At 41.5% G+C, this 17,483-nt stretch overlaps 1 protein-coding gene across 2 annotated transcripts in view; it reads left to right on the top strand.

The window, feature by feature from the left end:
* xirp2a (xin actin binding repeat containing 2a) overlaps window positions 1-17,483 on the top strand; it is a 79,093-nt gene that overhangs the window by 30,437 nt on the left and 31,173 nt on the right. Inside the window, exon 2 of one of the 2 annotated variants that reach the window (XM_036128148.1) lies at window positions 4,587-4,692. In XM_036128148.1, coding sequence (XP_035984041.1) covers window positions 4,587-4,692 — 106 coding nt within the window. Of the gene's footprint in view, window positions 1-4,586; window positions 4,693-15,160; window positions 15,243-17,483 lie in introns of those variants that run through there. The other variant, XM_036128149.1, reaches the window with a different exon arrangement.

Raw genomic sequence — 17,483 nt, 5'->3', positions numbered from 1 at the left:
TCGTGTTTTAGTCGGCAACACTTCCTAATCCAGGCTCCTAAGAGTCACTACATGCGCATTGCACCTTCAACTCAACCAGAGGAACATAGTAATTATCCCAAAAGGGTGGAGTGTTTTGGATTAGCTTTTAATTGGTGCCTGTCATGGGAACGAATGGAGAGCTGTTCAGCGCATGAACTGCATTGAGGCATACATTATTCTTCAGCTCCAAATGCTTTCTTCATGTCTCTTTTATTTCTATCTATCTATCTATCTATCTATCTATCTATCTATCTATCTATCTATCTATCTATCTGTCTGTCTGTCTGTCTGTCTGTCTGTCTGTCTGTCTGTCTGTCTGTCTGTCTGTCTGTCTCTCTCTAGCTTTATATATATATATATATATATATATATATATATATATATATATATATCCTTGTTTTGACAAAATACTGCAAACTCAGTCAGACTAGATATTGAGCGACTGGAAATTGAAGTGTTGGACCAGATTCTCAGCTGGATTTACGTCTGCTGAATTATGACAGGGCCGTTGACCTGAAATAGGTGTAAAACATTACATTCTTGCTCTGGCTGTGTTTTTAGGGCTTTTTTTCCTGCTGGAGGGTGAACCTCCACCTGACTCAAGTTTTCCACAGAGGTTGCTCTGTGTTTAGTTTCATCCATCTTCCATTCAGCCTTGACCACATTCCCTGTGCTTTCTAAAGAAAAAGCCTCCCTACAGCATACTACCATGTTTGAATACGGTGCGTTCTGGTGATGAACGGTGTTGGTTTTCTTCTGTACTTGGAGTTGGTAATAAAGACAACAGGAACGTTTTTAAAGATATCAGAGTTTAACAAGCGGTTTTGCTGAGAAGGGTATAGCTGCAGCGGCAGCTACCAGAAAACATGGCACCCGCTAAATACACCCCTCCCTGTCCTTTAACCCTGTTTTTACTGTTGATCTTTCATGAGGTCAACAGTAAAAACTCTATCGTGGGGAGGAAAGGAGCTGTGCTGATTTCTTTCCATTACAGGACGGAAAGACACATGGATGTTTCTACATCCTTCTGGAAATGTACTACAAAGTGCTTCTCTCCGGACATTTTTGTTCATTTCGGTGAGGTGGGCTGTGCTTATACGTCATGTCATGCAAAGAATTGTGGGAGTCCTTACAGCACCTCAGTGCCTGTAAGGGAGATTTCGAGGTTCCTATGCTAAAGGAACTACGATAGGAAGCATACAGGCTCCTTTTCCTACCTCCTTCCTCACTGACTGCACTATTCAGACAGCACTTATCATGGCGCCTCTGCTTTGGCTGAAGAGTCCTTACCAACTAGACCCTTTGGGATGCTGCCTGAGAATGGACAGGCAGATGGATAAGCCCAGGTTAGAAAAGTGGAGGTCCATTATTCAGCTTAAACGTAAAATAAACAAAAAAACACAAAGCAACAACATTTGATCTGAATTACTGTATAGTCTAGAGCACCGATTTCTCTTCCCAGCACTTAAAAAATCACATCCATCTGCCCCCGTCAAATTACAACCGTATAATTTTCAATTACATAAAAATGACACGTGGCTGTGAAATGGCTGTGAAATAGCTTTCCCCCCATCAACGTATGTGATAATAATTCCCTGCACGCGCTCTGTGTCCGTGAAGGGTAAACAAACCCGTCTGACAAGTGGAGAAGGTTAAACGTCTGAATCGTCTCAGCGGTACTTTCATGGGCGTTCTCTGTTGTTCTGTCAAGAACCCCCTCAAACGCACACGCAGGCATTCTTCGAGCGTCTGCCTTTGAAAACACTCCTGCTGTCAGTCAGCCGCGGAGCAAAGCAAAACCTCGCCTGGATAAACCGCACGGTTTAATGTGAAGTCTGAAACGCCGCTGCGCGGAACGTCACGCTTGGGTTTGAACCTCATTCCATGTCGGTGCTGAAGCGGTCGGAGGATGAAAAAGATCATTTTAAAACTTTTTCCAGCTTCAATGTGGCACATCCTGTACAATTCAACTGACAAATAAACAAATCTGTTATAGGGTAAAATGTAAAAACCAAAAAAAAGATGATTTGGAGACGTGTGAGATTCCCTAAACTGATACCTTCCTGAATCAACTTTGGATGTAATTTCAACACTTAGGACTCTTCTGTACACAACATCAGTTATTGCACAAAGTTCTGATAGGATTTTGTTGACCTTTGCTTAGATGCACCCAGGGCTTTGAACCGATTTTTTTTCCCAATCGGTTCGTTCCGAACAGAAACGGAATTATAACGTTTCCGGTTATGAGTTCCACCAATAAATTGACGTTCCCGAACCGGTTAGAACAGAAAAATACTGTTCCCGGAACGGTTAATTTCGTTCCTTTCGTTTGACAAATATAACTATTGATATTGTGTTTGGAATGAGCGTTTTACTTAACGATGGATCGTAATTTACCTCTTATTTAAGATGTGTAGCTCTAGTGGAGACACCGCTCTCTCTCCATTCAGTCAGCGAATGTGTGATGTGATGTCACACAGGAAGTGAACCTCAGCCGTCATGGTAACGTGCGCAGGAAAATAATTATTATTTTTATTTAGTTAATTAGGCAATGAAAACTTTGAGGAACGAAATAAAACCGGAATTAACCGGTTACCATTATTTTTAAATAAGTGTTCCAGTTCCAGAACATAAAAAATAATAACGTTTCCGGGTTCGTTTCTGTTCCCTGTAAAATACAAAAAGTTCCCGGTTTTCGTTTTCATTCCTTGAACCGGTTCAAAGCCCTGGATGCATCCTTGTGGTCACCCCATAGTATGGAGAATGTTTACATTGAATCTAAATTATCTCAGTATGCAAAAGTATCAGTCAGGAGAAGAGAACCATTAAAAAAGTCACAGAAAAGAAGTATTGGACAACAGTGACATGACTGGTCAGGAAGGCTGCTGAGAGGCCAACAGCATCCCTAAAGGATCCACAGGAGTTTCTAAAAAGGACTAGTTGTGCTCTAAATGTGACAACAGTGTACTGTATTCTCTAGATGCGCGTATTTAGGTGTAGGGTTGAAAGACAAAGTTAGCTTCCTTCAATCAACACATCTAATCCTGGCTAAAAACTACCAAAACCTTTTGGGGTAATGTGTTGAGGCACACCTGGGCCACCATGGTGGATCACGTCAATTCATTGCATCGTATTAAAGTGCCCTGAGAGAGATTCATTGACTTTAGCCCTGGATCATTTTATAAGGAGCATCAACAGTGGCTGGAAAAGGAATGCTGCGATCCGCAACTTGGCATGCCAGCTGGTGACAAGACACTGCCAGGGTTGGCTGTTTGGTAGAAATAAGCCACCAATTTGTGTCGGCCCTTTTTAGTCTCATGAAGTCAATCTCTCCGAATTGGGCAAAAAAAAAAAACATCATGACATCCAGACACGAACTTAACCATGGTGAAATATGGTGGTGGCAGTATTTTACTCTACACGTTGTGTTAAGGTGAACAAAATCACCATTGGTTCCATTATTTTTCTGCCATAAATCGGAAGGATTTCATTTAGTAGACTCACAGTTAGTCCTGTCATACTTCTAGATCAACAAATAATGACTCCAATTAAGGAAAGATAAAGTTTTCAAATAGCTAAGAGCTAAATTCAACAGTATGGTCACCTAAAGACGCCCTTTATGACTGGTGTGTACGTGCTTTTTGTATCCACTGAATGTGTGAATCCTTCTGGAAAGTATCCATACGACAACTACTGGAGATGATTAAATGGGATCAATATTTTGTCCCGTCCAGCATTCGTTTTTAATTTAGACCCAACACCTTCGGTGCAGAGAATAGAAACTGGAGCAGACAGATGCAGGTCCGCCCGACACGCAGCGTATGGCTTCTGCTGTGCAGGGAGTTTGCTTTGTGTCGCTCTGTGTTGACACTCAGCTGGAAGCTGTCGTAAAAAAAAAAACTCTGTGGGGGAGGCATTTGATTTGCAAATGGCAAAAAAAAAAAAAAAATATCACCTGCACATTTGCAAACACACACGGGCACAGGTGTGTTTGTTCACCATGGGAATGATTTGCAACTGAATGGGAGCGTTGTACCGGCTGACTTCTAAGTCAGGGGGAGAAAAAAAAATGTGTGTCTCTTGAGCGTGTGCACCAAGGACATGTCATGTTCCAATGTAGGGCCTTTTTTTTTTTTTTTTTTTCCAGGAGTGTGAAAGCATGACTGGTTTCAGCCAGTCAGCATGGCGCCGTTAAAATTCAGCCAAGTGGTGTTTACTTTCCAGTCAATGCTTTACGCTCACATTGTGCTCAAGGTCTATCTTTATGCTCACTGTGTCCGTGTGTTTTAGTGTGTGTGTGTTTTAATGTGTGTGTGTGTGTGTGTGTGTGTGTGTGTGTGTGATGGTTGTATGTGCAGACCAGACGACACCCACAAGGTCTCGCTGGAATCCAGAGTTTAAAATGTCAACAGACGCCTAACTGTCATTTTTCATACTTCCCGTATGCGCGTTAGCATGTGCCGGCTGTTTTTGCTGACCCGTGTCGTCGCCTCTTCTGCAGCACGTTTGATAAAGTGCAGGTGCTTCATCTGATTGCTCGGTTTCTCTCTTTCTCCTTATTCCAGGAAGTGGCGGCCACTCCCCTTGCCAAAAAAGTGACATCCAGTAGCTCCGCTCAGGCCGTCCAGTCAACACATCAAAGCATGGCCTCCCCCCAGGATGCCCCTCATTGTGAGTATTTTTTATTTTCTTAAGTGAAATTGAGATTTGTAACCCTTTTCAGTCTGGTTTTCACCATTGGCGCTTCACTGAGGTGTTTTCACATTACATGTTAAGAAATCTAAAGTCTGGTTTCGAAATAAGGTCCACAATCTGGAACAGCGATGAGCAAAGGAATCTAAAAAAGTGTCTAATCATAGGGTTAATCTGTACATTTTCAACACATTAGATGAATTTGAACCTAAATTTGATGTGTTTAAATAAATCTTATTGTAAAACTCTTCTAGTTATCACCAAGTATCTTGTAGTTAAATAGTCGTAAATGTTTGATATGATGGGGAAGAGACGTTCAGTTTTTTTAAATGCCATCTTTTCAGATATAAACTGAAAAGTTACAGTATATTTCATCAGTATTACATGGTCTGCAATACATTACTGTTGTTATTGTGTTCTACATAACTCACCAATAACACTTGTCAGGTTTTTTGTTGTTGTTGTTGTTGTTTTTGACAGTGAACAAACGCGTATCTCCTTTCTTCTGAGGATCTTTGCTGATTGAGGAATCTGAAGAAATAGACACTGATGCTAGCTCATCTCATCTCTGTTTTGATGTGAAACATTGATAATTTAATCTGAAATAATAATAATTTTTTCTTCTAAATTTCTTGTGGCCAAGAGTGTGCCATTTGTTTCAATGTTGTAATTTTAAATGGCCAGTGTTGTAGCAGCTTTATGCATTGACCTCTGGTCTCTGGGGAGAAATGAGCCTATGCTTTCCATGTTTTAAATTTCGTTGGCTACATTGATTGATTCTGAAATTCAATTCATATTTTCTGCATAGTTGTGGATCGCAAAATCTGGTTTATTTTGACTTGCCACTTGCATCTGAGCCGGACTTTGGGATAATGCTCTCCTAACGTGTCTCACACAAGGGGCTATTCTCATACCATCTTGATTTTGGTGCTGTCTCCCATTAATCAGGAAATCTTACTTTGTGCTTAAACTTAATTTAATTTATGGTTTGGCTGGTATCTTTCACTCTGTCTTAAATAAATTTCTCATCCTACTTATCTCACAGTACTTCCTCTATTCAGGCAAAACTATTTTTCTCTGAAACAACCTGTCTAACCTTCGGGACTCCACAAGGCTCAATATCTGCCCATAATTGTTCTACATTTTTCCTTTTGCCAGCATCATTCAGTCTCATTTTGACATTTTTTTATCAGTCCCATTTCAGTATGCCAATATGTCCTTCACTGGTTACGCATTAGATGGGCTTTGATTTCAGGCTTTCTGACTGAATACAAACCCATAACAGCAAAAACAAATAAATTGAGAAATAATAGATTGTGAGATTCTTATATTGAGTGATTAAAATGTTGTAGCTGCTAGTAGGAATTTATTTCAAGCAGAATAAAGACACAAGTGTTGACAAAACTGTGTTTTAAAGAGGATTCATTCAGTGTGGGATACTGCAGTACTTAATTACAGATCCCAACAAGTCCAAGTCTTATGAATTTTGCACAATAGCAGATTTACTTAATTTCTTGGTTGTTCCCTGTAAAGGACTGAAAACTTGAAGGAACAGGGCATTTAAGTCAGTCTACCAAGTAAGCCATTATAACTTTTTTTAACTGACTTTCTATGCCGTTGAAAAGAACTTTAAACAGACCTCTCCTTTAATTCTATTTATTGGACTGTTACTCATTTTAACTTCTTCACTTGTGATTGTGTGTATGTGAAAGAAACCTTTTCAAATTTCAATTTAGCCGCTATCTTCCAGTATTTAGGAAGGCACTTTCCTAACGGTATGAAATGTCAGATCGTGGGTCTGAGCACTGTGATTTCATCATGGTTACACTGTTCTGTCAGCCCAGCAACCAAGCCCTCAGGATGGTTAATGCAATGTTTTGTGCTATTTGTTCTGGGAGATAAACATTTGGCAGAAAGCAGCTGTGGAAAACCAGATTGTTCATTTCCAGATAAGGCTACTTTGCTGGCATTTTGTTTTCTAAAAATCCAGAGGCTCCCTTAATACTATGATTCCAATACTGGCAGACGACCACTACAATAGTTATCTCCACTTTATTTTTCCACCTACCCTGTTAACATAAAAACCCAGATGGGGTTTGTGTAAGGTAAAGTCCACTATTTCCAACCCTGCAACCTAACAAAAGAGAGAGCAGGTTAACACATCACTGAGCAGGGTTGGCCTTTCTTCATGTGCATCAGTGTGAAAAACAGCAAAGTGTTCAAGAAGACAACCACTTCCCTCTTTGTATCGGCCATTCGTTCTTATACAGTATGTGCCCTGTTCAGAAGGTTTATTAAGCGGTTGTAACAAGTTAATATTTAACCTGCAGGCAATTCCTCTCTTGGGGTATTCATCTGGTATAAATCCAAATTAGTTGCACCCGGAGGAGGAACATAATCGCTTGGCAGCAGAAATAGCGACTCAAGTCAAATCTGCCTCTCTGACTTAAGTAGCTCTTAGGATGCAAAAACCTTCAGACTCAACTGGAACTCATGCTCAGACAAGACTTCTGATTTAGCTAGGGAACAATCCTGGCATTTGTGTCAATAACTAATCACAATCACAGTTGCTTCTGGGTTATCAAAGTGTATACACATGACTTGCACTCTGTCAAGGGGGTTCTTTGTTCTGTTTCTCTCCAGTAAAAGGAGTTACTGGCAGCTTCCTGGTCCGTCTGTTTTTTATTTAAAGCTACTGTCAAGCAGCATTTACAGCCAGTAAGCCACAGACAACAGCTCTGACAGAGACGAGCATGCACTTCACTAGAAGGGTGTGTTTGAGTTGTTAACCAGGAAGCATTGTGGCTAGCATGGATTCATAACAACCTGTTTGTCAGCTGGATCATAATAGTGTCTACATGGAATTATGTTAAACTGAACCCTGTATAAAATGACTTCAAATGGTTTCGGAACAAACTAACGCGTAATTTATCTTGGTATTTTATACTTTTACCATTCTAAACACACTTCGGCCTCTCCAAAATAAAAGCACCTCCAGTTTGATTCATACAGATATTGAATGCTATCAGTTGTTAGCCTGTTTTAGTTTTCACAAAACAAACATTGTATATCTTTGATTTTAGAGAGGAACATATTTAGACCTAAATTCATTTTTAAATAAATGACATTGGACTTGTTCTATGAGGATATGAGACTTGCTTTGGACTGGTTTGTAAAAAAAAAAAAGGCTTGTGAACATTTCAAACTCTTTATAAACCTTTAAGTCACTTATTTTCACCATAGAAAGAAAACACTAAAAAAAACATTCCTCTTCAAAAATAATGCATGCCATGCGTGTGTCCTGATAGGGTTTGCTTAATCCATTTTGAGCTTGAAAAGAATTTTGCACCTAAGTATAAAAGACAGAAATAAAATATAATAAGCCAACAGGATGTGATAATTGAATCAGAAAACCTTTGAATGCAAGCAGAATGACCCACTGTACCGGCAAAGAAATTTGTAAATTCATAGTGTGTAAAACCTCCCCACATGTATTTTGTGATCTTATAGACGGTAGTGGAGGTAAGAAGTGGTACACCACCAATGTTCTTCCTAAGGGCTAATGCCCCCTTTGGATTGCACTGATATAATAGGGAGTAGGTAAAATATTATGTATCCTTATTGGTCATTTCCTCCTTCAAAGATTTTATTTTTTGTGTCTCTCAGTAACAATAATCCAGGAAATATTGGAATATCTGCAAAATGTTTTGGCTCATTACAGTAAGGACCATCTTAGCCTATTCTGTATACTAGTTTAAAGAAATAAAGGCCAAAAAAGCAACTTTAAAAACAAAGTAGTAGTAGCAATAGCAGTAAGGGTAGTAGTGGTGGTTGTGATAGTATGATATTCTTCAATGATTTACAGGTTTGGCTTTTTTAGATTGGGGGTGGGGTTGTTGGGGGGGGGGGTTGTTGGCTGAATTAAAAGTCTTCCTGCGAAAAACAAAACTTAGATATGTTACTTTAAAGCACCAGGACTTTGCTCTGAAAGGGGAAATTAAGTTATTGGATGAGCCGCAGGCCTTTTCTGACTGCAGGATGTAATTTCAGTTTGAATTACCACTGAAAGGGAACTTAAAAGACTGCTCACGTGTCTCCAGCACACTGCAGTTGGAAAAATATGCAAACTATACAAAAGCCGTGCTAAAGAGTTCCCCCTAATAGGTCGTGCTCTACAGTTACACATCAGTTCACATTTTCCACAACAATGTACTCAATATTGTCACCAAATGGACCACTTAAATTACGTAACTTTAAATAGGAACAAGAAATATGACGCTACAGATTTTAATAGCATGGGTTTAATTTACGAGGTGGCATAAATAAAAACATACTTCTTTGGGGTCTCAACATTTCATACTTCATAAGAACTTGAGGGCAGAAATTAGGGATGCACAACGTATCAGCATTAGCATCGGTAACAAAAGGAGCCGGTTGAGGTGGTTTGGGCATCGGGACAGGAGACGCCTCACTTTGGGGGTTTTCCGGGCCCATCCCACTGTGAAGACTCTTGGTAAAATCAGGAACTTGCTGGATGGACTATATATTCCATGTGGCCAGGGAATGTCAGAGAGGGACGTCAGGGTTCCTCTTCTGGACCTGTTGTGCCCGCAACACAGTCTTGGATAAACAGAAGACGATGAATGGATGGAAGCTCGGTATGGGCCAGTGTTAGTAAGTTTCTAGCACATTGGTATCAGTTATTTTGGGGGGGCTGACTGACTGTTTTTCCACGTTCTGTTCTGCGAGCAGATACAATGTCTGTTATAATTACTTCCTCTAGTTCCACCTGTTAGCCCACCTTTAAATACCTGCCTTCCACAATCATTCTCTGCCTGATTGTCTTCAAGCCTTGAGTGAGATGCTTTCCAGCGTTGGTACGCATCCCCGGTTTTCCTCAGTTTTCTTGTCTTCCCTGGATTCCCTGTTTGCCTTACCCTCGCTGGATACATCATCAGCCTTCTTACTCTGAACACATCTTGGACTATTTTGACCACAACTGTAGCCAAGTCGTTCCTTTCTGCCTAATCCTACCTGCCACAGCTCTTACTTTGGTTGTATGAGGACTACCGTATTTTCCAGACTATAAGTCGCTCCGGAGTACCAGCCATAAAATGCATAATAAAGAAGGAAAAAACATATATAAGTCGCACTGGAGTATAAGTCGCATTTTTGGGGGACATTTATTTGATAATATACAACATCAAGAACTTGAAAGGCAATTTTAAATAAAAATAGAATGGAGGCAACAAGAGGCTGAATAATTGTACGGTTAGCTTACGCTACATGACACAACTGAGAACGTGCCTGGTATGTTAACATAACATATTAAAAGCTATTCAGATAACTATAGCATAAATAACGTGCGAAGAAGTTAACCAAAGCGCCCGTGTCACTCCAAATAACTAAAATCCAGTGAAATGTTCATCCTCGGTGTCACTTTCAAATAACTCCGTTAACTCCGGAGGTAGAAGATGCGGCACTTGCGCTTCTGCGTCGCTTACGTCTGATTCAAAACAGACCTAGAGCGCCCTCTTGTGGTTTGGTGTGAAAATAACAGGTGTAATGATATACCGGTAAAAATGCGTAATAATTTCACACATAAGTCGCTCCAGAGTATAAGTCGCACCCCCGGCCAAACTATGAAGAAAACTGCGACTTATAGTCCGGAAAATACAGTAAATAGCCCTAAAAATACCCCAAGGATCCTATACCCTCATAGCATCCCCCACAAGATGCATCGAAACAGGCATTTAGCCATTTGATTCAGCTGTGGAGTGGACTGGACTAGACCAATGGTGGACATGAGGGCATTTTGAATGGACCTGTAGAAAAGCACCCCCCAACCCCCCCAACCCAGAGGTGAAGGGTGAAGGGTTCCTGTTCACTGGCAGCACGCATGTTTTAGATGCATTGTAAGGTAATGAAATAAGATCAATGTGTTTGTTGAGGATAAGAAGGTGAAATGCTGGCATGTTGACGACGCTTCATCCTGCACCTGAACACAGTCGTGAATTCAACCACATCTACAGACACTGATATTTCTACATGTTGGCTGATATCCTCACCATCCGCCTGGGATCCATCAAGCCCTGATGTTGCCCCTCCCCGGCACCGAACCCAAACTTGCATCTAAAATTAGAGCTCGCTGACGATCCCCAGTGTTGTCCTGACTGAGCGACAGCTTTCGTCTTTTCCTGACGAGCCGACAGCTAAAACACTGTGTAATCTCTGCCAGGCGGGGTGACTGACAGCAGAAGCAAAGGATCCAAGAGGTGCGGAACTGCTTCCTTCAAATCCGCAGCGTTTAAATAAAGCACAAGCATTGGGGTAACTGCACTTTAAACAGATGCAAAGCTCAGTTCTAAATCTCCGCGCTGTGGCTCCTTCGTAGCAGGCGTCCTTGTTTACACGCTTCTGCTCGCGTTACACCAGAATATCAGCATGAAACCATGGCTGGCTTTGTGGCAAGCGCAGCAGCACCATGTAAATCTAAATTTGTTTATTCTGTCATTCAGGAGTTATTTTTTTTTATCTCTATATCCAAGTATGTATTTCCAAATAACCAATTTTTTCAGTGCTTGGATTCTGACGGTTGGAGGCAGATTTGCCAAATGGCTGTTTTTGTTTTGATTAATTTCCTGCCAGATCGGCCCGCCAAATGATGATGTCTTTTTAATATGGATCCCAAAGAAAAGCAAAAGATTTTCTGGCTGTTAATTTCAGACATGATCCTCTTAGAGGCTATTGTGGAATACAAATCATCCCATAAATGGAAATTGACTTTATTGTGCATTGATGCGAGAGTGCACCATGTTGCCTTAAGTCTCACAAGAGTTTTACCTGCGAATGTGAGGGAGGGATTGGAGGCTGGGGCAGGAAGTGTTGCCATGGGTGCAGTTACAAGCCTCCGCTTTAATGTCTGTTATTTGGTAAAACGTCTAATATTAGAAATGGCAAGCATGTTAATTCCCACACCAACCTCTAAGACATAAAAACACAGGAAGTGTAGGGCTGAAGAAACTAAAATTTTGCATCAGCCTTTATCTTAAAGCTATAGTTGGTAATCCTGTTCAGTAACACTTTTTGTTATGCTGACAGTAGTTAATACATTATGTATTGAGAAAAAGGAGGTTAAAAAAATAGATCTCTGTGGGAGCTGCGGGCCTGTTCGGTCGGAAGGGCTTTGATTGGTCTGGATTTTGGTCCTTCCCACACACCCCTTTGTCGCTGAAGCTCCGGGGGTGTCACCTTATCTATTGGTTGTCCCACACGCCAATCATTGGGACGTGCTCACGTAATGCCAGTGTGTGTGTGTGCACCTTCCTTGTTAGTTTCCACTTGCTGGCTGCGCATGCGCACTTGTATTGAGTTAGCTTAGCGGTTAGCTTCGGTGCTAGTTGTCTATTGTAGCTTTGCTGCTCACGCCGTATACTTTGAACATGGCTGAAAGCCGCAAGAAAGCAAACCGTGCACAAGTTTATAAGGAAGAGGAAGGCCTAAGTAGAACGTAGAAAGAGACCAGATTTTATTTGGGAGATGTTTTTTTTTCAAGCAATCCCGCTGAGGAGCAGAAGAGCAGATGAGACGGTATTCCGCATGCGCAGTTCTTCAACAAGGGACTCTACCTTTAACTAACTGCTTTCAGAGGTTATAAAAACAAAACCTCAGAGTATTAGACAACTGCAAACATAGAAAGCATTAATTAGAGAAGCAGGAAAGATCCCCATGACTCTGGAGGAGCTGCAGAGATCCAGTTGGGAACAAGTGTCAACTGGACAGCTATTGGTCACTTACTCCAAATTTTTGGCCTTTATAGACGTGAACAAAGTCTTTTGACAAATAATTTAGAACATGGTGTATCATTTTCGTATTTCACAGTTGTACATTGTCTTGTGTTTTCATCCAACTGAAATACATAGAAGTTTGTAGTTGTAATGTGCCACAAGTGCAATTGAGCCATCAAGCGTGGATTAAACGTACTTCACCTGGTCCTAGGGTGAGGGGATGCTTGGGTTTCAGTTGTTACCTGGTTAATTAAATCAAATCAAATCTCAGCTAATCTTTGATTTTCCTCAGATGTTCTGTAAAATCTGTATCGCCGGGTCTTAATTTTAGGGATCCGCACAACACCTTTCGTGACACATATTCAGATTGAAGTGCTGTTTATTTTCTACTTTGGGAACATCAGATCTGTGTGCAGTCTCAGCAGGATTATCAACAGAGTGCAGCTGCTTCTGTGATGGCTCAATATCCACTCTTTTCTCTCATCGCTCTGCTGCCACAGGCACGTTTATGAGATGGGCCCCCGGAAAACGCAGTGTCTTTGAGGTTAAACGGTCATGACCTGAGTTTAATATAAAGAACATATGAACATGAAATTAACTGTCCAGAGAAGCCTCTTCAGATATATATAAATAAATAAAAAAGATAAAAGGAAATCGACTGTACCCAAGCAGGAGGACCTGTATCGTTGCTGTTTGCTTTAGGGCAATGTCTCTGAGTCAGTACTTCCAGTGCTGGAAAAGCATGGGAAAAAGCTGACAGAAATACTATTTTCACTGAGCTTTTGCATCAGGGGCATTCCACTGAATACCCTCCCATTGTTAGTTGTAATGATTTTCTATCTGGGGAGCTGTCTTTGAAACGGGTTCAAAGATTTCTTCGTGGCACGCGTGAAGGGTTATTAGAGGGAACAAAGATTTCACCTCGAGATCGCCCCACAATGCGTGTTGCCAGAATGTTTTTGAATCATTCACCACAGCGAAATCATTCAAGGTTGGGCGGCTTGTGTGAGCGGTGTTTAAACAGATCGAGCGTGCCATATATTCAGCTGAAGCTTTTCAAAGAGCTGAAGTAGGTTCATGGAGCGGTTTGTAGTTAAAAAATACATATTATCGGAACATAATACTTGTAGACGCACCGAGTGCAGCCAGGTTTGTGACTTTAAACCTACAGGACATCCATGGCAGTACTTTTATGGCTGTTCCGGATGACCAGTTCATGTCTTTGTTTGCAAAGGGCAGCCATCTTACATTTTGTTTGGCTTGGTGTTGGAGTTGTTGCTTACAGTTTTGAAACTAAAAATCCAAGTTTTGTGTTTTGAGTTTCTGTTGGAGTCTTTCAGATGAAAATGGAAAAATTAACATGGTCATCTTCTTCAACCTCACTTGTTAGCAGCAACGCCTCCTAGCTGGTTTGACAGGGAGCTTCATCGGTTAAAACCAGTTGCTAGCATGACTGTCCTGATTTCTTTTGTTGATCTGGGTCGGCCATGACTGGTAACTACTACATTTATTTTTTTCGTATTGTGTTAAAAATCTCAGCCAAAAACGTGCTATTGAAATGTTTCCCTCCAATCCTCCAGTGTTCGACATTCCCACCATGTCTGCCGTTCTTGTTCCTGCTAATCTTGCAATCAAATCCTCGTAATTAGATCCTCCAGCTCAGAGTTCAATATCACGATCAATACCAGACCTGCATCTGCATGATAGCTGTGGAACGGACAGCAAATTAGCCCACTGCAGTATAATGAAGGAAGAACGCTCAGACTGCTCCTTTGTACAGGTTTAGGAAACTCCACCACTATATCATACAGCATGTTTTTTACTGTAGCGGTAAACTTTTTGCCGTGTTTGATTTACAGAGGCCAATTCTAGACAGCCGCTGGACGTTTCTATGGTTGGTGACAAGTCATGGTGCTCAGCTGCAAGAACAGAACGTGGCAGGCTAACTGCTTCTTCTGTACAACCCCTTTATATCCATAAATTAAATCCAGCACAACCAAGGGACCTGAGGGGAGTCAACTTGTTGAGATTCACTTTTGAAAGGAAGCCATAAAAAAAGTCCAATGTGAAGTTTGCCTTAAGCCAAGTAGGGGGCACAGCAAACAGGTAAAATAAGGTGCTCTGGCTAAACGAAGCTAAAATGTAAAGTTTTTTGGTAGCATATTGGTCTATCATATTGAATGCTGTGGTTGTAATGTCACAAAAGGATCTAAATACTTTAGCAAAGCGGTGTGTGTATTTAAGCTCAGTGATGATGCGGCGTGATTTCTAGCCCTCTTAACAGGAAGAGATTACAAATACCAAACGTCTTCCCGTTTCCTCATCTCTAAATGCGAGCTGTACTAAGTGTGCGTGTTTGTCTAGCTCACGGAGTGGAACGTCCGCGTCTATAAGACTGTCGTGACATAAGGTTAAAGGAATGTAGGGTACCTCTAGGCTTGCCACTAAAAAAAGAGAGCCCACCTCCACTTACCCTCTCCCAGAAGTCCATCCCTTCTTTTTTTAAGAAGGGGGGGGGCTTCTAAAATAAAGTCAGCTGTCACTAGACGCCTGGGCCCCACTGAGCTGCACTGTTGGAGCTGGTCTCCAATCCACACTTCCTTCATTTCTTTCCAGGACTTTGTTTTTTTTTTTGGGGTTTGGATGAAGGGTGTTAACTGATTTTTTTTTTTCTTTGCAAAGCAAGAACCTCTTCTGTTCATTTGGATTCTAGCGCCAGTTTACCCAAAGATCACCCAGAAGGTAAGAGATTTGCGCAGCCTATCATTTTCAGGTTCGCCTCAGTGGTAGATACCCCAGTGAATGAAGAAACGGATGCGTTTCTCCTTTTCAACCTGACTCAAACTGGGTGTAAAATTAATAATTCCAACTAGAGGGGCTATGTTTTTTTATTTTTTAGCTCATTTCCACGATTCCACAAGGATATATGCCTCATCATGAAACATGCATGGGCCTTTTCCTGTTTCCTTCCACCTAAGATCCCCAGCGGCGGTCTGGTCTGGAATACTCTGCAAGCAGAGCTAATCGGAGACAAAGTGCTAAGCCTGGCATAAGGAAATGCTGGAGGACAATTCACTCCCCTTGTAAAGGAAGTTATTTTTGATAGATTTGACAGCTTAATTATTGTGCCTGTTTTACTTTGCCTTTGAGAGAGAAATCACCCTCCGTGGGTTGACGTTTCAATTAGTGTAGCTCTCTTTGCTTTCCTGTCAAACCTCACCAGGCAAAAGGTTCGGTCAGTAAGTACGGAGCAGAAAATTGCGTGGCCGGAGGCTTTTATTGTGAGGATAGGGCATACAAGGAGGGGGTAACACCTCGGTGAATTGTGTGCCCCCCCACTTGTTGCACTTTCTTTGTGCGGCCCGAGCCGTACAGCCTCCCGTGTCCTTAAACACTGAAATTACTATCATGTTCCGGGCGTCTCAGCATGGTGGATCCCTTCTTTCTTCCCCTCTTCAACTTTTCACCCTTTACCCTTTTTTTGCCTCCGTACTAGCCAGTCAAAAGCGGAGCAACTCACAATCGGTCTCTTTAGAGGAGGCGCCGGCGAGCACACGGGGCCCAGAGGTCGATGGGCCTTAGCTAAGCTTAATATAGCAACTGAATGGTACACGCTGTCAGCAGCGCGGCCTCCCTCGTTGCCTTATCATGGCCTTTCCCGTCTCCATTACCCTCCCAGCCGGTGTTATTTCTTTTGTTTTTGGGCTTGTACTGAAGAAATAAATGGAAGAAGAAATCTATATGCTCCTAAAGCCAGGTGAATGTATACTATAAAAACTAAATCTCTTTTAAAATAGCTGTAATTTTCATTGAAATTGGATGAAGAATGAATACAAGCATCTTACTTAAAGGTTTAAAGCTGCCATAAGACCTGTAGTTGACAAGGAATTGGTGTTGTAGCTAGAGTTAAAGTTTGGGTCCAGTGTTAGTATTTTGACAACAGCGCTAATGTTGGAGCAAAATGAACTTCTTAACCCTGAACCGGTCATGCTACTGAATGACACATCTTACACTGCTGTGAAAAAAGCATCTCGGCTTCTGGCACCCTCGGCAGCGACAGCTACCGTCAGGCGTTTGCAACATTCGGCAATAAGCCTCTTACGTCCATGTGGAGTATTCGTGGCTGCCTCTCCTTTGGGGAAGTGTTTTAGTCCGGCCACATTGAAGGGGTTTCAGGCCGGAACTACCTGGTTGGGAATCAGATCTTGCCAAAGCAGTTCAGTCTGACTGAAGTCTCACATCACCATGTTTGACTGTGGATGTGATGTTCTCTTTCTGAAATAACATGATGTTGTTGTTTTTTTTTTAAATTATCAGAAAATACTGGCAGTCCACACACATTATTTTCCCGGAAGCCTTAGCGATAATCAAGATGTTTTTTTGGCAAGTGTGAAACAGGTCTTTGCTACTTTTACCTCTCAGCAGTGGTTTTGTCCTCGGATCCCCACATGGAAACCACTTCCAGCCTCTTTGTTGTTGTTGAAGCATGAACAGACTGTACCTGAGGGTGATGAGATCTGCATTGCTTTAGATGCTGTTCTGGCTTCTTTCTCGACCTCTTTGTGATGAGTCGTGGAAGGCCGATCTTGGAGCAATTTTAGTAGGTCGGCAACTCCAGTGAAAGCTCCCTGTTCCATGTTTTCCCTGTTTGTGGAAAATGGCTCTCACTGTGGTTCAGTGGACTCCCAAAGCCTTAAAATGTACCTACCTCACTCTGATGTCAGAGACTAGTTCTCATCTATTGTGGTTTTTTTTTTTCATTGCAGCAGGAGTGTTGCTTTTTGAGACCTTTTAGCCTATTTCACCTATTCACTCAGGTTGTTTTTCTGTATTTCAATCTGCGGAATTGAGTATTTCATGAATTACTATGGACAACAATGATTTTTACAAGCATTAAGGCCAAGTTGGAATCGATAGCTTTTTTCCCCTTAATGAATGAAATCTTCACAAAAAATTCTGTTTTGTATTTACTCAAGATATGTT

This window comes from Fundulus heteroclitus, chromosome 24 (assembly GCF_011125445.2).
Source record: "Fundulus heteroclitus isolate FHET01 chromosome 24, MU-UCD_Fhet_4.1, whole genome shotgun sequence".
NCBI classification, from domain to species: domain Eukaryota; kingdom Metazoa; phylum Chordata; class Actinopteri; order Cyprinodontiformes; family Fundulidae; genus Fundulus; species Fundulus heteroclitus.
This window is presented reverse-complemented; position numbering and strand designations above follow the sequence as displayed.